Below are 25285 nucleotides of genomic sequence, written 5' to 3' on the forward strand. Positions count from 1 at the left end.
AAAAATTACATGTCAATCGAAAGTTCACAATATTAATGAAAAAATTTTAAATTTAATTATTAATGTTTATACAGTTTTCCATTGATTTGAAATTTGTTAGTTTCCCTCTTCCTTTTTTTTTTATACAAATTATATCACTGGTCCTTTAATTTGAATAAAATTTTATTTTAATTTTTATAATTTTAATTTAAATCATTTAATCTTTACATTTTCATTTTCAATTTAAAATATTTATTGCAGATGTTTTTTTGAGAACATAATCATAATAAGGGTAAATTATTCTTTGTCCCTTTTATATTAGTTCATTTTTTTACTTTGGCCTTTGAATTTTTTTTTCACTTTGACCCTTCATATTTTAATTTTTTTTTCATATTACTCCTAAAACTAATTTTTGTTCAAAATAAGATAAAAATGCCACGTTAACTTATGCATAACATAAAAAAATATATTATTATATTAGAGTTTGAATTTGTATTAAATGTGTAAGTTATATGTAACAAAATATTTTTATGACACATAACTGTCAATGTACAACTTTCTATCTAATTTTATACATAAGTTAGCTATTGAAGTAAATTGAAAAAAAAAAAAAAATTGTAACATAAAAGATCAAATTGAGAAAACATAAATTTCAAGGGTTTAAGGAAAAAAATAATCAAATATAAAAGGGCCAAAGTATAATTTATCCTAATAATAGCGATTCAGTGAGATGTTTTTTAAAATTGTAAAATAAGTAAAAAATTTGAAAGAAAAAAAAAAATTACGAAAAGATAGAATAAAGAATTTTAGGGAGCAACTACCCCAACCTTAAGTTTCTTCCCTCTTTTTTTTGCCACGCCTTTCTTCGTCATCCCTAAACCCTCTCTCACCATATTCGGCCACCCCAATGCAAACAAGGAGAGATCAATTCCCATAAAACATTTCTTTACACAGAGAAGCACATGAAGCAGAAGATGAAATATTTATAATTTGACCAAAAAATTGAATGAAGTTCTTGTGTTGTCAGTCCCCTCGATTGACTGGTGAATATCATGTCTATTTCCTTTCAAAAATTTGAATAATTTCATTGTCATTCCTGTATAACAAAAGTATATATGAAGTTCAAAAGTTTGAAGCATAATTATTACTAAAATAATAAAACAAATTGCATTTAAATGCTCACTTTCATAAATAAAATTGAGGTCTAGAGGACAGGATGAGCCATTTACTTTGGGACCCATATTTTACATGCTGAGTATTCAAGTTATTGTGAAGGCATTATGACACACAAACCCTCCTTGCCTAACTGTCACCCCTTGTCCGGCCATTGCACTGCAAAATTGTGGGTCTCCATGCTAAAAAACGGTTCAAGGACACCTAGAATATGAAAGGCAATTTGATCAGCTGCAGCTATAACCGTGGTGGCCTTGTATAGAAAATTGTCCCCAATTCGTGTCTCCACTGGCATGAGATCGCTGCAAAGAAAGAAAGGCATGCCAAATTAAACAAAGGCGCTTTTTATATTCACTAGAAAAACAGAGAAATCGCAAAGAAAATGTCAATAAAATAAGCAATCACTTTTGCAGTGATAGTTGCTCCCTGCCATGATCTGGCATTCTGTTCATGAACAAAAATGTAGGGGCAGCGTTCCTTCTGGATATTCAAAATGCGAGAAAGAATCAGTGAGAGTTACGAGTCACGTGTAATCTTAATTATTTTACTGTGTGGCATGCAAGACCAAAGATTTCATTCCCTAAAGAAAGAAACCACCTCTGTGGGTAGAAACAAAGAAAAAGGAAAAAAGAAAAACTCCCAACCTTTCTATGAGATTGAGGGTATTTACTTGTCTTCGCAAATATGTTACAAGAACATTAAAAAGGGTACAGAAATTTGTTACATGCAAATAAAGAGTCCCACACAATTATAGAAAGATGAATACAGTCAAGGTTATTTCTGTTTCTAGGTATCAAATACATTTGGAAATGGCCAGAGAACAATATATGATGGAATTCATTACTGACCCGTGACAAATGTAATTGATCTCTTCCGATTGCAGTAGCTTACATATCTTCTGTCAGAAGACAAAAGAAACAAAAATGAAATATGTATCATCACTAACTCTATTATTCATATTTCTAGAAAAATAATATAAAAAGAAAAAAGAAAGAAAGCATTACAAACAGTAAACCAAAGCACTTCACTTGGCGGTGGCAATGATACCTTAAGATACCACTCAAATACAGAGTGCACCCACATCAGGTGGCCCTCCTTCAGATCCATTCGAGCTTGCAGCATTAGCAGGACGACCTTTCTTACCTTGTTTTCTTTCCTTTCGACTCTTACCATAGTCAACTGTTTGGTTGCTGAAGCAACAAGATTGCTTGTTAGAAAATAAAACAATCTTTATTCTATTTTTTTTTTAATTTACACCATCGGTTCCATTCCAGAGTATTATCTATGTATCCTCATTGAGGTCTCCAAGATTGCAATGGTATAAGGATAAGGAATTAATATGCTATGGACCTATTGTTTCAACTGTTTATCTTGCTGAATTTTGTTGATCAAAAGATTGATAACAGATCTCACTAAAGAATTTTCTTTGCACACATTTCTCCAGTTTTGTGGCAAACAAAGAAAGCAGCCAGACACTATTATTGGTCATTGCACAAAGACAACTCTACCCAAAAAAGAGAGAGATTAAATGATCTTAGTATGTAATTGAAACATCATGAGTAAGATATGCCAATACATTTTTGGCCTTTTAATTATTTTAACAAAAATGTTGTGGGGTATCTGATGATTTAATGTCATTTGCCAAGAAAAAAGGAATAAGGATTCTGATGTGTAATGAAATTTAACTACAACTGTATATCTAAAAACTTCTTAAAACAAGCTTAAACAGATTCACAGTAAACAGTCACCAAGAATCATACATCACAAATTTAGCAGAGGATATCCCCGAAATGGATCCACAACAAGCCTTGTATTTCTTCTTTGAACCACATGGGCAAACCTTGTTTCTTGGGATTTTCTGCAGTACAAATTAAAACAAACTAGTATAAGGAAGGTGAAAAGAAACTTGTTTTGCACATTGAGCTATGAATAAAAAAAACCTTCTCATCCTTCAGTGAACTTTTATCATCATGAGTTCTTTCCTGATCACAAGATGATTCTGGTGTGGATGAATTGTCTTTGAGTTCTTCCTTGTGTTGCTCATAGTTTCCATTTTCGTTGTCACCTAGGCATTCACAAAAATGTTAACCTAATATGAGAAAAGGAGGAAACCACTCAGTTAAAAAAGTAAAAACAAAGTGAACCAATTGAAAATGTAAGCTCAACATTAATATTAACACATTATTGTCAACCTACATAATCTGAGCCACATGCATCAGGTCACCTTTTTATTGTCAAACTACATAGCCTATTAATTGTCTTGTTGACATGCTATGTTCGAATGGCAGAAATCAAAGAGAATAAATGAGAATCTCATTAACAGGAATTCCATAACTAGTAATAGAATTAATTTGTCAAAAATGCCAAAATTATTCAAGTGTCATATCCGTGCCAATGTGTAAAAATAATCAATGTATAAAGAGAAAAATACAGAGAGAATAAATGTATTGATTGATATAATATTGATTAATATTCTGTTGATTACAAATGGTTCATTATATAGATGTAGGTGTAGTGGATGGTGGTAGTGGTGTAGTAGGTGTAGTGGATGGTGGTAGTGGTGTAGTGGGTTAGGTTTAGTGGAGTAGGTGAGGTGGTAGTGGTGTAGTGGGTTAGGTTTAGTGGAGTAGGTGAGGTGGTAGTGGTGGTAGGTGATGGTAAATTCTAACAGCCCCCCGCAAACTCAAGGAGGATAGAAACTAACCAACTTGAGTTTGAAGAGAGAAACAAAACAAGAAAATACATAAAAATAAAAAAAGGATAGGAGACACTGTATGGTCGTGTCAGACCATTGGTGAAGACACTGAATGGTGGTGTCATAACGTTGTAGAGGACACTGTATGGTGGTGTCATAACGGTGTAGAGGACACTGGATGGCGGTGTCAGACCGATGTAGAAGACAGTTTATGGGGTCATGTCGGACCGTTGTAGAAGACAGTTTATGGGGTCATGTCGGACCGTTGTAGCAGACAATGCTGTGACAGTTGTTGGGACAGTTTACGGAGTCTTGCTGGACCCTTGTAGAAACTAACCGGAATCAATGTCGGGACAGTTTACAGAGTCTTGTCGGACCCATAAAGGAGCTAACCGGAATCAATGTCGGGACAGTTTACAGAGTCTTGTCGAACCCATAAAAAGTCGCACCCTCAAAAGGTGTGCCCAATTTTTCAAAAGGCGTGCCATCAAAAGGCGTGCCCAATCCATAAAAAGGTGTGCCTGACATGATGGCGAGGCACGTGGGCGCCTTGGCTTGCGCGCCCGTTGGTCGGCTGTCGGCAAGTGGCGCGCGATGCGCGGATCGGCCCTGGCTATTTAAACCAAGGTTGAGGCAGAGGCTGAGGCAGACAAAAAACTTCTGAAAATCCTCTGAAAAAACTCTTCCTTTGCTGAGAGAGAAACTCTGTAATACTCTGTAACCAACCCAGAAAATAGTCTGTAACACTTTGTTGCCCAGAAAATGGCTTCATCGTCTTCCCGCGGGCTGCTCACCCTCTTTCCCGACCTCAACGAGTCAACCAGAGAGAACTGGTGCGGTGGCACTGGAAACTCAACCAAGCGCCCCGGAATTTGCTCCGTTGAACTTTCCGATGCAGTCGGTGGAGCAAAGAATGGCAGTGCAGTCAGATGTGGAGGCCAATCAGTATACTTTGAAGGCATGTGTGGAAAGCATGACGGCGGTCACAAATTTGTCGAACCGGCTGCAGAGTAGGACAAATGAGGTACAGCATGTAAACGCCCAACTGGCTCTGCTCCAACGCATGTATAAGGATGCGCGAGCAGAGATAAGTGTGCTAAAGGCGGAAAATAAGGAGTTGAAGCGGAAGGCCACCGTGATGTTCCGATTTGGAGGTCCGCCATATGCTGCAGTGGAGGAGCAGGAAGTAAATGTGCTCGGTGGCGTGGGAAACACGGAGGCAACACCGGCAAGGGCCGTCCAAGACGGAGGCAAGAAGAAGAGACTGGCGACAGAGTAGAGAAGAAAAAATCCCACTGTGGGTGTGATTGTTGTGGTTGTGGGTTTTTGTTGTATTTTTTTTTTTTTTTTTTGATGTAAAATGGTGAATGGGGTGAGCCCCGACATGAATAAAAGGAATTTGGGGTGCAAAATTGTAAAGTTTGTATTTTTATTTTTTTTTTTATGTGATTTGATTTGATTTTATTATTTTTGTTATATATATATATATATATATTTTTTTTTTTTTTGAGATGCAAAGCTGTAGAGAAAAGTAAAATAAAAAGAAACGAAAAAGGAATAAAAAGAAAGAAATAAAATAAATGGCTTTGGGTGGAGAATAATTTAAAATAGAAAAAAATTATATAATATATTTACCTCTTTGAAACTATATGCTTATTTTGATCAAAACCGTAGGTCAAATTACCACCCACGTGAGTTCAAACTGGCAAAAAGGAAAAGAGAGAGGTAAAGTGTGCTAAAGTGACGTTAAAGGCAACCACATCACCCACCAGGGCCAGGCCATGCTCGTGATGTGGCAGCCGCAGAAAAAAAAAATGTTTTTCTTTTGTCGGTTCTTGTCCCCACCATTATCATAAAAGAAACAGAGCAGAGTGCAGGCCACCATTATAATAAGCTTCTTACTACTCCCAATCACAACGTTTTCTTTATAGGTTCCCTTCTTGACATAGATAACATAACGAGTGCAGCCGGTGATAGCCGAAGCTGTCGCGACACCAACATTAGCCGAAGCTGTGGCCGCCGACGGTGAGCAACGAGGCATCGGTCTTCGGTGACGCCGACGATGCCGGCGCCTTAAGTTGCGGCAGTGGGCTAACCCAGGTTGCTGTCTTCTCCACCGAAGCTTAACGACGCTTCGTAGTAGTTTGCTACCTGAAAACCCATTGTTCGAGTCATACTTGCCGGAGAACAGGTTGTTCTGGAGGTAGAGACTTCGCAGGAGCTTGAGGTTGGAGAAATCGGAGGGAATGGAACCGGAGAGACGGTTGGCACGGAGGCTGAGGATTCGGAGTTGGGTTAGGTTTCCGATGGTGTTGGCCGGAATCTGACCCACAAGGCCGAGCATGGCGGAGCTGACGTAGTGGCTGGACCGGCGAGGTTTCGCCGTGGGGTGAGTCGCCGGAGATTTGTCTTCTTCGTTCTCAGATCTGTGAAAGTCTCTCTCTGGAAGGTACAGTGTTTGTGATATGTGTTGAAAAAAACTCCCGCGGGCAGCGAAGGCAAGGTTGCCGGCCGGCTGCCCGCCGGAAAGAAATGAGTATAGGCCTAAATCTTATAGCTCTGATACCATGTAAAAATAATCAATGTATAAAGAGAAAAATACAGAGAGAATAAATGTATTGATTGATATAATATTGATTAATATTCTGTTGATTACAAATGGTTCCTTATATAGATGTAGGTGTAGTGGATGGTGGTAGTGGTGTAGTAGGTGTAGTGGATGGTGGTAGTGGTGTAGTGGGTTAGGTTTAGTGGAGTAGGTGAGGTGGTAGTGGTGGTAGGTGATGGTAAATTCTAACACAATGGCTCTTAGGTCAATGGTGTTAGCCTATAGAGAGTAAGCAGAGAAAGGAGAAGATGTATGGGTTGTGATTTTTATTATTGCAGGTAAAAAAAAGTAAATAGAAAATTGGGTAATCAAGTAAATTTGCAGGTTATGTTAACACCATTAAGTGAACAGCTAATGGAAGAAAATTAATGGTAGTCGAGAAGAATTAAGTCCAAACCTCAAGGGAGATCACCAACATTTCCTTACCAAAAACTTCAAATCTTTTGCATCAATTCAAACTTTTGGATGAGTAGGTTTCTGAACACCTCACAGACCCATCAGAGAACACCCGCACCCAAAAGCGGAGAAAATAAAGTAATAATTCTAATGTTTTATAGCAATCTGCATGACTACCATTATATTTATCATGTTAACTTTTAAAAGAATAATTATTTAACAGGATTTGCTTCACAAGAGTCATATTTTCCCTCTCAGCAAAAATACCAGTTACATGTGACGAAACTGGGGAAAAAAATCATGATGGCCCTCACTTAGGGCTGCAAATGAACCGAACTGTTCACGAACAGGCTCAACTCGGCTTGTTTAGTAAACAAGCCAAGCTCGAGCTCGAATAAGCTCGGCTTGTCAAGCTCAACTAGTTTATCTTTATTTAAATTATGTTAGAATTTACCATAATATATCATCACCTACCACCTCCACTCAACTCACCTACCACACACACTCACCTACTCCCCAATCCTCTCCTATATAATTAGTACCTCACCATCTGTAATTCATACAACAATCTTGTAATCAATAATCAATAATACATATATTTCAACTTGGTATCAGAGCAATAGGTTAGCTCTTGGTGAGCTTCACCTTCCGGCGGGCGGCAACCTTGCCTTCACCGCCCGCCGGACCCTAACCTGTTACATAATCAAATCTCAAACAGACCTGCTTCTCCATCCTCGTCACAGGCGCCGCCGGCTTCGTCGGCACCCACTCCTTCCTCGCGTTGCCAGAACAGCCATCTCGATCACTCTCTTCCTCTACCTTCTGTTCTCAAAAGTTCCTTCAAGGTCGTCCATGGCCCCCCTAGCTCCGCCGCCGGCAATCCAGATGAGATCGCGAAGCGCTTTCCCGACCTCAACGATGGAGACATTTTACATTTCGCATGGATCGCCGACGCTGTCGATCGACGAATCGTTGGCGGCGAGGCACTTTTTGAAATCATTCAGAGACACCGTGTACGGCCTCAAACCTAGCTCCATCCTCATCGTCTCCGGCCACTGGGAGACCTCCGTCCCCACCGTCAACGCCGTCTCTGGACCCTCCGACACCATCTACGATTTCTATGGCTTCCCCAAAGAGATGTACCAGCTCAAGTATCCGGCACCGGGAGCTCCAGAACGAGCCATGAGGGTGAAGGAGCTGCTGATGGCATCAGGGTTCGATCATGTGGATGTGGATAAAAAGCGTGGCCTAGACCATGGTGCTTGGGTCCCACTGATGCTCATGTACCCAGAGGCTGATATTCCGGTGTGCCAACTCTCCTTGCAGACCGACAAGGATGCAACTTATCATTATGACTTGGGAAGGGCATTGGCTCCTCTCAAGGAGGACGGTGTTCTGATTGTTGGTTCTGGCGCTGCCACTCACAACTTGAGGACTCTCCGCCAGTCCAAAGACGGCTCTGTTGCTTCCTGGGCTTTGGAGTTCGATACATGGCTCAAAGATTCCCTTCTTAGTGGAAGGTTTGAAGATGTCAATCACTATCAAGAGAAGGCACCAAATGCAAAAGTTGCACACCCATGGCCTGACCACTTCTATCCATTGCACGGTTTCTTCACATCCAGTTGGTCAGTCTGGTAATGGGCTTACTGCCAATGGTGAAATGATGGCAGCCAAACCAAATGGGGTTTCAACCACAATCCCACTACCCAATGTTTTTTACTCTCTCTCTGACCCATCCACCGCCCCACTCCATCCTTTGCTTTCCATTACGATTTCTTTATTTTTTCTCTCTCTCGCCCTTTTCTCACCATCCGCCCACTTTAATCATATCCATCATATTTTATTAAATCAACATCCACCCAATTTATTTTTTATTTTTACCAATATATATATCTCACATCAAAAAAAAAAAAAAAAAAAAAAAAAAAAAAAATAATGAACCAAAACAATTTCTAAATTTGCACAACACTCATATTTTATTCATATCAGGGGCTCACCCCGGTCACCATTTTACATAAAAAAAAAAAAAAAAAAAAAAAAAACAACCACAACAAACAAAACAATTTGTTTTCTTTTCTGCAGCCGGCCACCAACCGACTTCACTTCTTCGCCTCTTCCGCCGGCCTTTTCTTTTTGCCTCCGTCCTGGGCGGCCCTTGACGGTACTGCCTCCGTGCTTCCTCGACCACCAAGCCAGTTGCCTCCTCCCTGCTCCTCCACTCCCGCATCTGGTGGCCCTCCAAATCGGAACATCACGGTGGTCTTCCGCTTCAGCTCCTTGTTTTCTGCCCTTAGCACGCTTATCTCTGCTCGCGCATCCTTATACATGCGTTGGAGCAGAGCCAGCTGGGAGTTTAAATGCTGCACCTCATTTGTTCTACTCTGCAGCCGGTTCGACAAATTTGTGACCGCCGTCATGGTTTCCACGCATGACTTCAGAGTATACTGATTAGCTTCAATATCAGTTTGCATCGCCATTTTTTGCTCCACCGACCGCATCGGAAAGTTCAATGGAGCAAAACCAGAGGTGTTTGGTTGCGGTTCACTGGCCTCCGCACCAGTTCTCTCTCTTGTTGACTCGTTCAGTTCGGGAAAGAGAGTAAGCAGACCACGGGAAGAAGAGGAAGAAGAGGCCATTGTCTGGGCAACTGAGTGTTACAGACTCTCTCTCTCAGCACAACGAAGAGTTTTTCAGACTCTCTCTCTCAGCACAACGAAGTTTTTTTTTTTTTCAGAGGTTTTTCGCAGCTTTTCTCTGCCTCTGCCTCTGCCTCAGCCTCCGTCTTATAGCCGAGGCAGCCACGCGCATCGCGCGCCTCTTGCCACCAGCCGACAAACGGGCACGCAAGCCAAGGCGCCCACGTGCCTCGCCATCATGTCCGGCACACCTTTTGATGAATTGGGCACGCCTTTTGATGGCACGCCTTTTGACAAAATTGGGCACACCTTTTGAGGATGCGATTTTTTTTATGGGTCCGACAAGACTCTGTAAACTGTCCCGACATTGATTCCGGTTAGTTTCTACAAGGGTCCGACAAGACTCTGTAAACTGTCCCGACATTGATTCCGGTTAGCTCCTTTATGGGTCCGACAAGACTCTGTAAACTGTCCCGACATAGATTCCGGTTAGTTTCTACAAGGGTCCGACAAGACTCTGTAAACTGTCCCGACATAGATTCCGGTTAGTTTCTACAAGGGTCCAGCAAGACTCCGTAAACTGTCACAACAACTGTCACAACATTGTCTGCTACAACGGTCCGACATGACCCCATAAACTGTCTTCTACAACGGTCCGACATGACCCCATAAACTGTCTTCTACATCGGTCTGACACCACCATACAGTGTCCTCTACCACGTTATGACACCCCCATACAGTGTCCTCTACAACGTTATGACACCCCCATACAGTGTCCTCTACAACGTTATGACACCACCATACAGTGTCCTCTACAACGTTATGACACCACCATACAGTGTCTTCACCAACGGTCTGACACGACCATACAGTGTCTCCTATCTTTTTTTTTTTATTATTATTTTTATGTATTTTCTTGTTTTGTAAACTCTCTCCAAACTCAAGTTGGTTAGTTCCTATCCTCCTTGAGTTTGCGGGGGGCTGTTAGAATTTACCATAATATATCATCACCTACCACCTCCACTCAACTCACCTACCACACACACTCACCTACTCCCCAATCCTCTCCTATATAATTAGTACCTCACCATCTGTAATTCATACAACAATCTTGTAATCAATAATCAATAATACATATATTTCAACTAATTATATATTAAATAATATATAAATATATACAAATAATAGTATAAATACATTATATTAAAAAAAAATCTTATCGGGCCAAGCCGAGCCTAGCTCGAGCTCAATAAGCAAACGAGCCGAGCTCGAGTTCAGCAAAGCTCGGCTTCGCTCAGCTCGACTCGTTTGCAATCCTAAATTGTTGCCAAATACCTCTGTAGAAGTATAGAAAACAAACTTCCAAAAATGGAAGAAGACATCATCATTCAGTTGCAAAGCCCCAAAAAATTGCCTAGAATGTGAAATTGTACTAACTGGCCATTACCATGAGAAGTATCAGCTGGACAAGGAAGTTTATCACTTTCAACCAAATACTCTTTGTTTCCTTCTTCTGCTATGAGAAACTCAATTGCCGCATCAACATCACCATCCACTTGTTGTAAAACCTGGATTGGGTCAAACATAAAACAAAAAGTTCCTCACAATATTCATTCATGCTACATCAAAGCAAAACCAACAAAAAGAGGTCAGTATATTTTAAACTCGTGTAATTATTAACTGTGAGCATATGAAAAGAGAGACAAACATATTCAAATTTTGGCAATCTTCACCTGTTCAACTTTTTTGGCATCTTCACATCCACCTCCGGACATGACCAATTTGATGGCTTCCGCATGGATAAAATTCTTCCCAGCTCCCCCTTTAGATTTGGTAACAGCAACTTTTGCTTGACGAGATGTTGCTGAAAGATCAGCATCAGCCTTTCACATGACTAGAAATTATTAGGCTTTTTCTACAAATTAGGCATTCAATCTTGCTCGTAGGATAACACAGTTGTTATAAAAGGTCTAGTATCAACAACAGAAAATGGAAAATAAGATTAACCACAGAAGAAACCTTGATTATAATTGGCCTAGCTGGTCCTGTGCAAGTGTCTTCCTTCAACCGCACACTGTTATAATGCTCCCCATCATGATAAGATCTGCATAAAGAATAAGCAAGTTAACCTGCAGAACCAAAAAGGCTCCAAGGGTGGCATCAGATAGTAATATAAAGGAATATAACATCATCAACACAGCTACTCAAGAAACAGAAGTCACTATAATTTTATTAGCCATTGATGTAACTTGAAATGTAACAAAAATTGCTGACCAAAGAGCATGTTACACGACTGAAGAATCCTAATTAATCTGAGATTGAAGATTTCATGTAGCTATAGCAAGGAGTCACTGCCTTAAAGGTATCAATGATATTTGTTTTCTAATAAGCACTACCACATAGTCAGTACACTGTTTTAGCCGAACATTTGTTAATTATTAGCATATATAAGGTTACAAGACTTGCATACTCACTGTATAAACTTTATATTAGAGAAATTTAACTTCATATATTCTCACCTAAAGAAGGATAAAAAAAATAAAAAAAACTAAAAAAAGGGACAGTTGCAACCAATACACTAACAAACCTTTTGTTATTGTGTTCTTTTTTTTTTTTGGATAAATCTTTCATTATTGTGTTGTTCATTTTGACAATAGTCACAATTATTGTGTTTGACTATGCATCACTTTTAATACAAGAAGCTTGGGGCTCCAAATAGGTGGATAATATATGAGGAGCACCCGGAGTCGGCTAATCATTTATTTCATCATTGCCAAGAGACGTCGGAGTTATGAGACTTAACTTTCTCCAATGCAGTAGTAGATGTGTCATGAATAACTTATTATTTACTTTTGGGATGGTGAATTAGGGACAGATACAAGAGCAATAGAAAGGCTTTGAGAGGGTGCCACATGCTCTTTTTCAACCATTCCGAAGGAAAGGAGTAAAAGAATTTCCAAAAGTAGAACCTTTGAAATTGAATCATACAAATGTACTATACTTAACAAAAGATTCCTCTAGGGAGCTTCAATCAGCATAGGAAATGGGTTTTCTTTTGTTAGCTTAAATTCATCTAAACAGAATTTGGCACTTAGCTTGCACACACCGCATCTTAAGGTGGGCTTTTTCCATTGAAAATTTACACCATCTTAACCCCAAAAATAAATAAATAAATAAATAAGGAAAATGCTAAAGGCGCCAAAATTTCTACCAAATGTTTTACCAACACTCGTGTGGGACCCACACCCATGTGAGACATTTGATAGAAATTTTTGTGTCCCTAGCATTACCAAACCAAACCAAATCTTAAGTTCCATCAAATGGAGTCGCCTACATGAATCCATCTTCTCTACTTTACTCTATCAAAGGCCATTTGGTTAGTCAAATTAAGGATATTCATATCTTTATTTACTACACTAGCCTACATCAATCTAGATCTGTCCCTTCCTCTTTATTTACTACCTTTTACACAGTTCAATATACTTTTTACACATTTTCCCACACTATCAACAGCCCCAAGGGCTGTTTTTAACATTTTCCTTATTAATAGTAGCCATAAAAATCATGGAAGGTGAATGCACAATGCAATTACTTGGAATAGTTTGATTACTTACAAATGGACCATTCGAGCTTCACGGTTATCGAAATTCTGTATGTACCAACGAGGTGATGAAATCTGTAATCAAAATAAACGCAAATGACTAATCAATCTAGAATACCCTAAATATTAGTGTAATGACTATGCCAAGTTCCCAGAGACATAATACCCAAAAGCTTAAGCTGTTAGAAAAGAGGCCCAACAAGGCATATCAAGCTCTCAAACACTCTCTCTCACATGCAGTCCTGTCTTACATGTGGAGATGCAATCATCCAAACATAGAAAGAAACTGCATGCACAGGCCCAACAATGCATATCAAACCCTCCAACAGATTCCCTTATGTCTTATGTGGACTTTATGAGGAGAAAGAAATCAAACATCTTTGAAGGATGGAAATTCCAATATACAGGTTAAGGAGTCCATTTATTAGCTTTTCATTTGGATGGGAGTCAATGGCAGTTAATCCTTCTCTCGATCAATTCCTTGATTTTGTAGGATTTTTTTTTTTTTTTTAATCGCAGACATCTATAGGGTCTGATTGTCTTTTTTGGTTTCTCTTTTGCTTAAGGATGGCATTCCCTTAGTGCCCGCTTTCTAATGAAATTTTGTTATTAATTATTAATTATCAAAAAAAAGGAACACGGATCTTACTCGGTGTATGCATATATTACTATGAGTAACAAGAGATGCAGCTTGCAATTCCATATGTCCAGCCCACGTGCCATCCTTTTCCATGGACTGGCAATATTCATCAAATGGTACTTCATCTTCAATGAAGGGTTCAAACATCTCACGATTTTTCTGTTAAGCATAGCTCCAATATCAGACTTAATTACTATTAGTAAACTAAAAGTACATTAATGCAAAGGAAATATTCAAGTGCAACTAATAATCAGAAAGTGAAAAACATTTGCAAGAAAAATTGTCCCAGAAAAACAATCAAATACAAATTGTCCTTGACATGGAGCAACAAATTAGCCAGGTGGCAATGTTCTGCAGGTCAACATGATAACAAAATAAAAATAAATCAAATAAAATTGCAGTTGTAGAGAGGGGAAAAAACTAGTAAATCCGATAAAAGCAAAATCTAATCCCAAGTCATGACCACATATATCATTCAGACAAAGAGAAGGAAAGCTGAAGACTGCAAGGCACAAAGCATCTTTTCAACACATCCTAGCCCCAAAAAAGGAGGGCGAGTACTGAAGACACTTACGGCATGATCTCAACTAGGTTTTGGGCCCAAGTACTTCAGTCAATACATGTGCCTTTTCTTCGCAGTAAGCTCTATCAAGAACCTTATATTCCATCAACAATCATTTTTCTGAAATTGCTAAGTTATCAGAACCACAAAATAGAAAAATAAAATAAAATATATATATAATTTAAAAAGATCTCATATAAATATAGAGATATAGAAGGTATAAACAAAGGCCTAACGGATATTATTGGTTCTTTTCAAGTGAACATGGGAGTTGTAATTATCAATAACAAAGATCATTCATATTGTTAGAATTCAATGTATAAAGAGAATTGTATTATTGATTTATTTATGTTGTATTTTACAAATGGTGAGGGGCTCCTTATATAGGAGATGTAGTGGAGTAGGTGGTAGTAGTAGGTGGAGTAGGTGAAGTGGGTGGAGTAGGTGTAGTGGTAGGTTTTGGTACATTTTAACAGCCCCCCGCAAACTCAAGGGGGATAGGAACTAACCAACTTGAGTTTGGAGAGACTAACAAAACAAGAAAATAGACGAATACATAAAATAAAAGAGGATAGAAGACACTGTATGGTCGTGTCAGACCGTTGTAGAAGACTGTATGGTTATGGCAGACCGATGTAGACGACAGTTTATGGGGTCATGTCGGACCGTTGTAGCCAAGGTTCTGAAAAGCGGTTGCGGTCGCCGTAACGGTGGCGGTGACGCGGTTGCGGTTGCGGGGTGTAAAGGCCGTAGTGTAACGGTTGCGGTAACCGGAACCGTGAATTTTTTTATTCTTCGCACAATTTGAAAAAAATTTACCGATACGCATATTTTTTTTCCATGATCATATTTATTGGGTTAAAAATAAATATTGATCAATTTTTGTAAATTTTTAAGTTTGATCCAATATATTTCATATTTTTAAATCATTATAAACTGAGTTTTTTACATTTTATTTTAATAATTAATAACTTTATATTATACAAAAAATCAATTACTAACTATTATATATAAGATAAACAATGACAAAAGTAAGAGAATAAATAAGGGCCTAAATATATATATATATATATATATATACATATTTTAACCAAACTAAATAGATAATGACCACACTTATTATTATTATTATTATTATTATTATTATTATTATTATTATTTTCAAACAATATATAGATAGACACACACAAACAAAATGGTTTAGTGATAGCAGCTGAATAGAATAGCATAAGTCTTACAGTTTCAACAAATCAATAACATGTTCTTCATCTTCCCTCTTCTCTCTCTCTATCTCTTGCTCCTCTATTTTCTCTCTTTATCTTCCCTCTTCTCTCTATCCCTCTTTCCCTATTTTCAGCTTTTTTGTGTGTTTTTTCGAAAGAAACAGTTTGAAACCGTTACGTAACGGTGCGTAACAGGCCGTTACGACACCGTTACGACCGCTATGGCAGCCGCTACGGCCGACACACCTGTGAATCTCAATCACACTGCAAAAGCGGCCGTAACGGGTGGCGGTAAACGCCAAAACCGTTACGTAACGGTTGCGGCCGCTTTTTAAAACCTTGGTTGTAGCAGACAATGTTGTGACAGTTGTTGTGACAGTTTACGGAGTCTTGCTGGACCCTTGTAGAAACTAACCGGAATCAATGTCGGGACAGTTTACAGAGTCTTGTCGAACCCATGAAGGAGCTAACCGGAATCAATGTCGGGACAGTTTACAGAGTCTTGTCGGACCCATGAAGGAGCTAACCGGAATCAATGTCGGGACAGTTTACAGAGTCTTGTCGGACCCTTAAAAAGTCGCACCCTTAAAAGGTGTGCCCAATCTTTCAAAAGGCGTGCCATCAAAAGGCGTGCCCAATCCATAAAAAGGCGTGCCATCAAAAGGCGAGCCCAAGTCATAAAAAGATGTGCCGGACATGATGGCGAGGCGCGTCACCACATTGGCTTGCGCGCCCGTTTTGTCGTCTGGCGTCAAGTGGCGCGCGATGCGCGTGTCTGCCTCTTCATCATGGTCTTTATAAACCGAAGCGGAGGCTGAGGCTGAGGCTGAGGCAGAAAACCTGCTAAAAAACTCTGAAAAAATTCTTCGTTGTCTGAGAGAGAAACTCTGTAATACTCTGTAACAACTGTTGCCCAGAAAATGGCCTCTTCTTCCCGTGGTCTGCTCACTCTCTTTCCAGACCTCAACGAGTCAACAAGAGAGACAACTGGTGTAGCGGCCCGTGAACCTCAACCAAACACCTCTGGTTTTGCTCCGTTGAACTTTCCGATGCGGTCGGTGGAGCAAAAAATGGCAGTACAAACAGATATTGAAGCCAATCAGTATACATTGAAGTCATGTGTTGAAACCATGACTGTGGTCACAAACTGTTAAAATTTACCATCACCTACCACCAATTTACCATCACCTACCACCACCTACTCCTCACCTACTCCCCTTCACCTACTACCTTCTTCTCTTCTATATATATGAATCAATGTAAATATAAAATCAATTAATAATACAATTCTCTATTTCTCTTTATACATTAAATTTCTACATGGTATCAGAGCAGGTTTAGAACCTAGTATTTTTGCTTCACCGGCGGGCGGCAACTTCGCCTTGGCCGCCCGCCGGACCTCAACCTAGTCCACTAGAATTTTCTACACATACCTTCACTCTTCTTCACTTGAACCTTCACTCCCACTGTCATCACTTTTTGGAATAGACTCCATTAGCAGATCCTCCTGAGGTTTTACCAGGTTCATTATTTTTTTCCTGTAATCATATTCAAACTGCCCCAACTTCCCTTAATCACGTGCATCGCCGCGTGTCAGGCGCCCCTTTTGATGGCTCGACGCTTTCTGTCGGGCACGTCTTTTGATGAAGTGGGCGCGCCTTTTGATGGCGCGCCTTTTGATGGCACGCCTTTTTTATGGATTGGGCACGCCTTTTGATGGCACGCCTTTTGAAAGATTGGGCACACCTTTTGAGGGTGCGACTTTACAAGGGTCCGACAAGACTCTGTAAACTGTCCCGACATTGATTCCGGTTAGCTCCTTCATGGGTCCGACAAGACTCTGTAAACTGTCCCGACATTGATTCCGGTTAGCTTTTACATGGGTCCGACAAGACTCAGTAAACTGTCCCGACATTGATTCCGGTTAGTTTCTACAAGGGTCCAGCAAGACTCCGTAAACTGTCACAACAACTGTCACAACATTGTCTGCTACAACGGTCCGACATGACCCCATAAACTGTCTTCTACACCGTTATGACACCACCATACAGTGTCCTCTACAACGTTATGACACCCCCATACAGTGTCCTCTACAAAGTTATGACACCCCCATACAGTGTCCTCTACAACGTTATGACACCACCATACAGTGTCTTCACCAATAGTCTGACACGACCATACAGTGTCTCCTATCCTCTTTTATTTTTTATGTATTTTCTTGTTTTGTTACTCTCTCCAAACTCAAGTTGGTTAGTTTCTATCCTCCTTGAGTTTGCGGGGGGCTGTTAAAATTTACCATCACCTACCACCAATTTACCATCACCTACCACCACCTACTCCTCACCTACTCCCCTTCACCTACTACCTTCTTCTCTTCTATATATATGAATCAATGTAAATATAAAATCAATCAATAATACAATTCTCTATTTCTCTTTATACATTAAATTTCTACACAAACTTGTCGCACCGGCTGCAGAGTAGGACAAATGAGGTGCAGCAGTTAAACGCCCAACTGGCTCTGCTCCAACTCATGTATAAGGATGCGCGAGCAGAGATAAGTGTGCTAAAGGCGGAAAACAAGGAGCTGAAGCGGAAGGCCACCGTGATGTTTCGATTTGGAGGTCCACCATATGCTGCAGTGGAGGAGCAAGGAGTAGTGATCGTGCCCAGTGGAGTGGGAAACACGGAGGCAACACCGTCAAGGACCACCCAGGACGGAGGCAAGAAGAAAAGACCGGCGGAATAAGCGAAGAAGTGAAGTCGGTGGGTGGCCGTCTGCAGAAAAGAAAACAAATCTGGTGGTGTTGTGTTTTTGGGTTGTTGTTGTTGTGGTTGTTTTTTTTTTTTTTTTTGTGTAAAATTGTGATCGGGGTTGATCCCTGATATGAATAAAATATGGTTCGGTGTGCAAAGCTAGATGTTTTTTTTTTTTTTTTTTTTTGGAATAATAATAATAATAATAATAATAATAATAATAATAATAATAATAATATATGTATAGATAGAAAAGAAAAGAAAAGAGAAAAAAGAAAAGAAATTGAATTCAATGTATATATATGTATATGTTGACATATTAAAATATAGATAGAATATATGATGATGAGGTTTGGGGTGGAAAAAATGATAAATTATTTGAAGAGATAGTGGGTGGTTCATAGGAGTAGTCCCGTGGGTGATAAAAAAGAGGGAGTGGGTGATATAAAAAAAAGAAAAGAAAAGAAAGTGGATGAAAAGTGGGAACCAACCCATGTGGGATTGAATGCTGCCCAATGATGCACTCTGGCTCAATTGTGCAAGACCGCAAAAGACTATAAGCACCAATTGTCACAAACCTTTCAATCAATATCTCTGCGGGCAGTCCTGTGGGAGAAGACCAAGCTGCGTGGACGACGCACCTCTCCTGCACATTGGAACAGAAGCCAACAGTGATCTTGTTAAGATCGCCTCGAAGGACCGATCCATTCCAAACGGAGGCTCCATCGCAGACGGTGACCTGGCCGGCGAGCACGACGTTGGGGGCAACATAGGCATCGACAGCGATCTTGGGGAGCCACTGACCGAGGGGGAGGATCTTCCTCTGTCCTCTGTAGTCCCATTTCAGGTCTTTGGAGAGACGAAGCTTCTTCCTGGAGGTATCACCGTCTTCTTCGTCGCTGATTCCTCGAGATGAAGCTCTCTCGAGATCGAGATCGAGATCCTCTCCGTTGGGCTCCTCTCTCTCGCTTCTCTTCCCGCTGATACTTGAGATCGTGCTGTTCGGAGACGAAACTCCAGCTTCTTCCTCGCAATCGATCGTCGAAGGAACTCGATTCACGTCGATTCCTTTCAGTAACGATCTCGTCTCGACTCTGCAAGTCTCCGAGTTTCGATCGAAGGAAGGAAAGTTATCGTTCCATGAAGTCATCTTCTGAGGATTGAAAGGTGCGGAGGGAAAGGGAGAAGAAGGCGGCATGAGATTCAACTGTAGTGAGCTTCGATTCTCAGGAAAGCTCAAGCTCAGACTCAAACCCAAGTCTTCTTTCTCAACAGTCATCTTCTTAATCGATTTGTTCTTGAAAATCCCACTTGAAAGAGCACAGCACAGAGTGGTTAGGATAGCAGGGTTCAGGATTTTAGAGAGGGTTAAGGTCAACAGTGGTGGTAGATGAAGACGACCGAGACGGTGGTGTATGGGAGGACAACAGTGAGAGGAGGGGCAGTGAAGGTGGTGGACTTGAAGAAATTTCAAGGTATGTGTAGAAAATTCTAGCGGACTAGGTGGAGGTCCGGCGGACGGCTAAGGTGAGGTTGCCGCCCGCCGGTGAAGCGAAAAATATTAGGTTCTAAACCCGCTCTGATACCATGTTAGAATTCAATGTATAAAGAGAATTGTATTATTGATTTATTTATGTTGTATTTTACAAATGGTGAGGGGCTCCTTATATAGGAGATGTAGTGGAGTAGGTGGTAGTAGGTGGTAGTAGTAGGTGGAGTAGGTGAAGTGGGTGGAGTAGGCGTAGTGGTAGGTTTTGGTACATTTTAACACATATTATAGATAATAACTATAGACATGAACAAGTAGCTGAAGGGAAAAGAACATGGCTCAAGTAAATCTATAATAAACAAAGCCATAACAATAGTAGCCACTAGACACATAACACTTGAATCATGTCATATGAGAACAAAATTTAACACCAGATTTTAAATACCATGAAAAGTACCTGTAATCAAAGTTCCATATAGAAAATCATTTCCTTTGGCCATTAGTTTTTGCCTCCCATATAAATTTTAAGTTGGAGTAGCATTAGATTTCACAATAATGCTGTCTTCAAACACTTTTTTAATGGATTAAAGCTTAGAATTTCTAGTGTTGTTTCAGGTCTGTGAACAAAGAAAGAAAGCAAGGAAGAACAATGGTTGTGGAAGACAGTTCTAAAAAATGAAGTTTGATGAATATAAGTTGTCATACTTCCAAAGGATAACTGGTGAGAATTCCCACACAGCTATACAAGTTATATAGTGTATTCAAGAAGAAAAAGAAAAAAAAAGTGAAGACACAGAAAGAGAATTAATTTTTGTGATTATCAGGATATAGAGAACTCCATCAGCTACAATATACAAGAAAGACAAGAGATTTAAAATAAGAATAATATGGAAAAAATAGAGAAAGAATTACCGATTTTCAGCAATGAATATTTAAATTTCTTGAATTCAATATCAGCTCACTCTAATATATTTTGTATGATGGAGTTATTTCTCAACTCTTGGAAAATTCCAAGACAAGTCAAAACCTTTTAAAAAATGCAGTTGTGATAGCTTAGTCAGAGAAGAGCATCCTCTTCGGAAACCAAAAGCTAAGTCATTGCCGATAGGCCATATCTTCATCAATAGGCAAATGTTTGGGTGCATGATTTAGATATTCAACCACCAAACAAGAAGGTGAGGAGGATACACTAAAGCAGCAGCACCGTCAACAGCAACCACAACAGCTGCAGTAGCAAGCAGAATTAAGCAGAGAAAAAAGAGAACTGTGTGTTAATCAAAGAATCACAATGTTAAGCCCCCCTTTCACATTCCTAAGATACTCAGGAAAATTGAGATTCAGCATTATATTTAGACAACACCCACCAGTTTCCAGGGAAAGATAGACAACTTATTTCCAAAGCCAGTATTTTCTGGCTTTGCTAGGGCGAGTTTCTCAAGGAAACTCATAAAAAATATGACCCTACAGCATCAATTTTCTCAAGAAAACTCCAATGCCTAAAAGGCCAATCAAGTCTCCAAGAAAAGTCTGATGGAGTCTTTCACAGTTCAGCCATGTTAATTATGACTACACATTAATATATATACTTCCAGTATGTATATCTACAAGCCCTCAGACAACGTATCAAATGGACAGTCATTTTACTTCAGAAGTCATCACTAAGTTCATGAAAACAGGCTTCATATTGATATGTCATGTTCAATCATCTTATACTTTGATGAATACAATGTCTGCAGACAGAAGTGCAAGATCAAATTCCTCTTTAAGGACTATGAAACAGTTTTTGAACGTATACCAAAATATATTGAACCACCATACTCCGGTATTTTTCATGCTCTTCCTCACTTGCATCCAACTGATCTGCTAAAGCTCTGCAAAAGAACAAGAATGGCCAACTTGAACTATGAGATACATTATCTGCAAAAGATACATCAATAAGCCCGAGAACGTGTGTGGGCACCTAACCTAGTAGCAGAATAAAATGACAATTCCAGAAGTACATTGATAGTAATCAACTAATCGTAGTATGTATCTTAATCAACATGAAGAAACACAGACCTGAAGAAACAATTACCATCAGCAGTCACTTGAATAATCTTTAAACCAAAAGCATCAAGCTGAGCACGAATATCAGAAATATCACCCTGCTTCCCATGTTTTTTGATCTGGTGATCACAAAAAAATAAATTTATTTATAGGTATATGGCAGTTTAGGCTTTATCAACTTTGTTAGAGATACATAATATGTTCAAAGAAAACAAATATCAATTGTCCTAATCTAATAAACCACCTTAGCTACCTATAGCGACTGCATCAACCTCAATCACCACTCAATATGTCAAGAGTTTCATCTGCTGCCCGTAGATGTGCCTTCAATCCTTTCCAACTAAGTGGTTCCAATTCAAACTAATCAATTCCTCAGCACCTCACAATCTGTCGGTTGAAATCTAACGTTATATTCGCTCATACATTTAATCCTAATAACTCCTCTCCTAATCCTGGTTTTCAACCATTTGAGGGTCCTCGTCCCAGCTATGAAAATTACAAAAATGTTATTTCTGCTCTATAAGGCAGAGAAGGGTGCATTCTAACATATAGCATCCTCTTATGTGATCAATATATGGCATTGCAGTATTGAACTGGCACTCAAGTACACAACTACTACTATTAGACAATCAGCATTCTATGAGAAAGACCCTTCCCTTAAAAGAATATCAATGTTGGGATCACAAAAGCGGTCACATTTAGTTATCTACTGGCCTTCTTTAAGGCATGCCACCAAGCAACCTGTCAGACCAGAAAAGTTTAGTCAATGGTATATGCCTTGGCATGTTTATTGGTGTGTACATATAACTATGATACAAGCAGTAGTGCTAAAAAAACATTTGATAATGACAATAATTATGTAGGAAAGTGATTTAGTCTATCTTTTGTACGTTTTCTTCTTCTTGTATTCGTTTTCTTTTCATTTGAATGTGCAAAGGTTGCAACCCCTAGGCTTGTTCTTTAATACATTTTTTCTTTGTTGCTGATAAAAAAGCTCGTGTACATACATTATATTGATGATTTTTCCTATCAACATGTCTTGCTATTTTCATAAGATAAGGTTATATTTTATTTCTTTTTATTATTTTTCATTTGAAGTAGTTTTATTTTTCTCATTCATGTGCAACACATGGAACCAGAAGCTAATGTGTGCATATATATATATATATATATATGTAACACTTGAACTACACAAGACAGCTTCGCAAAAAACACGTCCCATTGCATCCATTTCACAACTTCATAATTCAAAAGGGTTTTTCCAAAAGGACAACAGTGTTATGTAATTAGTAAAACATTAATGATCGATCATATAGATTTGTAACATGATGGTTTGCTTTGCACCAAAAATAAAATAACAAAAAGAAATAGATCATAATACTATGGTAATTTTCAGAATTTCCTTTGGGACTACAAAGCCTTTGATGAACCGATGTCACGCTATTTTTAGGAAAGGCATAAATGCATTCATATTTGAACTTCACAACCACAAATTTGGTCTTAGAAAGGGAAGGGAATACAATTAATATTTTGTCTACTAGAACAGCTCTATTAACAAATAATCAAAAAGTCAGGAAGATATATTTGTTGTACAATTTTTTATGTAATAACATATACTGGACGTGTCATTAACACTGTATTTGGTTGGGTGATTTGAAGAGGAATTTAGAAAGGACAAAGGTATGTGAAATTAGGTGAAATGTAAGTATATTTTATTCACATTTCATCTACCTTTTCCCTTTCCTTTTCTAAATTCCTCTCCAAATCTCTAAACCAAACACAGCGTAAAGGAAAGGTTGCAGTAACCGACATGGGCCTCTTGGCACCTGATGAACATGGCATACCATACAAATCCATGAAGCAGAGGTGTTTGAGTTTTTGTGCATGTGCCAAAATGAAAACACACATTCTCCAAGAGTGTCATTAGGGCAAAAGGTGAATTGACAGATAATAGGGCTGTTCAAAAATCTATTCAAACCGGTAATCCGGACCGAATCGTACGGTTTGGTTCGATTCTATTAAGAATTGGTTCGGTTTCGGATTAAGAAATATGATAACCGTAAAAACGGTTCGGTTAATGGATTTTATGAAAAAACCGCGGTTCGAACCGAACCGAACCGAACTGAATTTTAAAAGATATATATATATATATATAATATCAAGTTTTATTTTTATTAATTGGTTTTTTATAATTTTAATGATATTAGGATGGGATAGATATGTAATATTAAGTAATGCCTTAATATTATTAGTTTTTATCATGAGTTAAATGTAATTAGTTTGAGTAATTATTTTGCTAACATTAACAATTTATTCTTGTAAATAGAAATTTTTGGAACCGTAAACCAAACCGAAACCGAGCCATTTTTTCGGTTTGGTTCTGGTCCAGTTTTACAAGTGTAACGGTCTAGTCCGGTTCTCAAAATCACAGAACCGTTAGGATCGGTTCGGTTCTTGGATTTTCACAGAAGCGAACCAATCCAGACCGTGTACACCCCTAAGAGATAAGGTCCCCTGGCTACTATTAACTACAGTCTACAGTATTAAGTACATTCCTTTAAGCAAAGTGAATTAATTATTTAAAAGACAATGCCATATTAATAAGAAAATTAAGAGAAAGCAAAACAACCCTCCACATAAAATGGATAGCAAATTAGGAGAAAAGTAGAAGCTAGGGTTCTATCATAACTCCTTGCTTTCATATCATTTTCAAGACAAAGATTAGATCACCTCCCACGCAACGCAACGAATAGACATAATCAACGAACTTAATAGCCAAGTGAATTGTATATAATACAACTTAGTTAAAGGAAAATTTGTAAAAATACAAGACCAGAACTGTAAGATTCTGATATCAAATTACTTGATAAGAAATGAATTGAGCAACTCTGAAGCACGCACAACTTACACCAGTAAACAAAGCTCCAATGAGTCCGCACATGTATGTATGTATGAATGAATAAGGGGAAGAATATGGATATGAAAAGGAAAGAAGATGGACTCACATGGGGTTGTTTGGTGGACTTGGACTTGGACTTCTGATGCTTTGCTTTAACCATATTCTCTCTGTTCCCTCAAAGATTGTTTGATTTCAATAATTTTATCAGGAAAAACGTTTCGCCGCTGAGGATAGACAACAAGACAAGAGTAATTCGCTTGGCTGTTTCCGACAAGGTTGGCGAGAAGAGAAGGGGCTGGCTACTCGGACCAGTACCTCCGATTCCTGTTTTCGGAATAAATATGAACCCGACGATGCGGCTTCGGAGCTCTTTTACTACTATTGGGGAAAGAAAAATAAAATTAATCATCATGAAGCTTTATTGGTTAGGGTAGTTAATTTTTTTTAGTTTAGTTTTTTTAATTTCTTATGATTTTTATTTTTAAATTTTTGTAAAAGAAAAGATATAATAATTATGATTTAAATATGATATTTTATTTTATTAATATATATAATCTATGTTGTCTTTTTATGTTTTTTTA

At 38.8% G+C, this 25285-nt stretch overlaps 2 protein-coding genes and 1 pseudogene across 15 annotated transcripts; 1 reads left to right on the top strand and 2 right to left on the bottom strand.

Moving 5' to 3' along the window:
- Nucleotides 1-999: 999 nt before the first annotated feature.
- On the bottom strand, nt 1000-25116 carry LOC114265158 (SEC-C motif-containing protein / OTU-like cysteine protease family protein). Of its 13 annotated transcripts, none has more exons than XM_082895565.1 (14): nt 24811-25116; nt 21818-21924; nt 21555-21630; nt 13738-13887; nt 13102-13163; nt 11507-11591; nt 11221-11370; nt 10935-11055; nt 3093-3217; nt 2913-3010; nt 2200-2342; nt 2001-2047; nt 1558-1632; nt 1000-1454 (listed from the first exon to the last, which is right to left on the bottom strand). In XM_082895565.1, exons 1-11 carry the CDS (start codon nt 24862-24864, stop codon nt 2213-2215), a joined length of 1158 nt encoding a protein of 385 aa, XP_082751691.1. In that variant the 5' UTR covers nt 24865-25116; the 3' UTR covers nt 1000-1454; nt 1558-1632; nt 2001-2047; nt 2200-2212. The 13 variants fall into 13 exon arrangements, with proteins under 13 accessions (XP_082751691.1, XP_082751686.1, XP_082751679.1 ...); XM_082895560.1 differs by having other exon boundaries at nt 2001-2050; XM_082895553.1 differs by lacking the exon at nt 24811-25116 and adding an exon at nt 24669-24761.
- On the top strand, nt 5190-8778 carry LOC145802811 (extradiol ring-cleavage dioxygenase pseudogene; annotated as a pseudogene). The gene has a single exon (XR_014344634.1). The product of XR_014344634.1 is annotated as an extradiol ring-cleavage dioxygenase pseudogene (transcript).
- On the bottom strand, nt 18479-19691 carry LOC145802806 (uncharacterized). Its single transcript, XM_082895601.1, has one exon. It carries the CDS (start codon nt 19547-19549, stop codon nt 18590-18592), a length of 960 nt encoding a protein of 319 aa, XP_082751727.1. The 5' UTR covers nt 19550-19691; the 3' UTR covers nt 18479-18589.
- Nucleotides 25117-25285: the final 169 nt, after the last annotated feature.

This window comes from Camellia sinensis, chromosome 1, assembly GCF_055761805.1.
Source record: "Camellia sinensis isolate YWXY chromosome 1, ASM5576180v1, whole genome shotgun sequence".
Classification (NCBI taxonomy): Eukaryota; Viridiplantae; Streptophyta; class Magnoliopsida; order Ericales; family Theaceae; genus Camellia; species Camellia sinensis.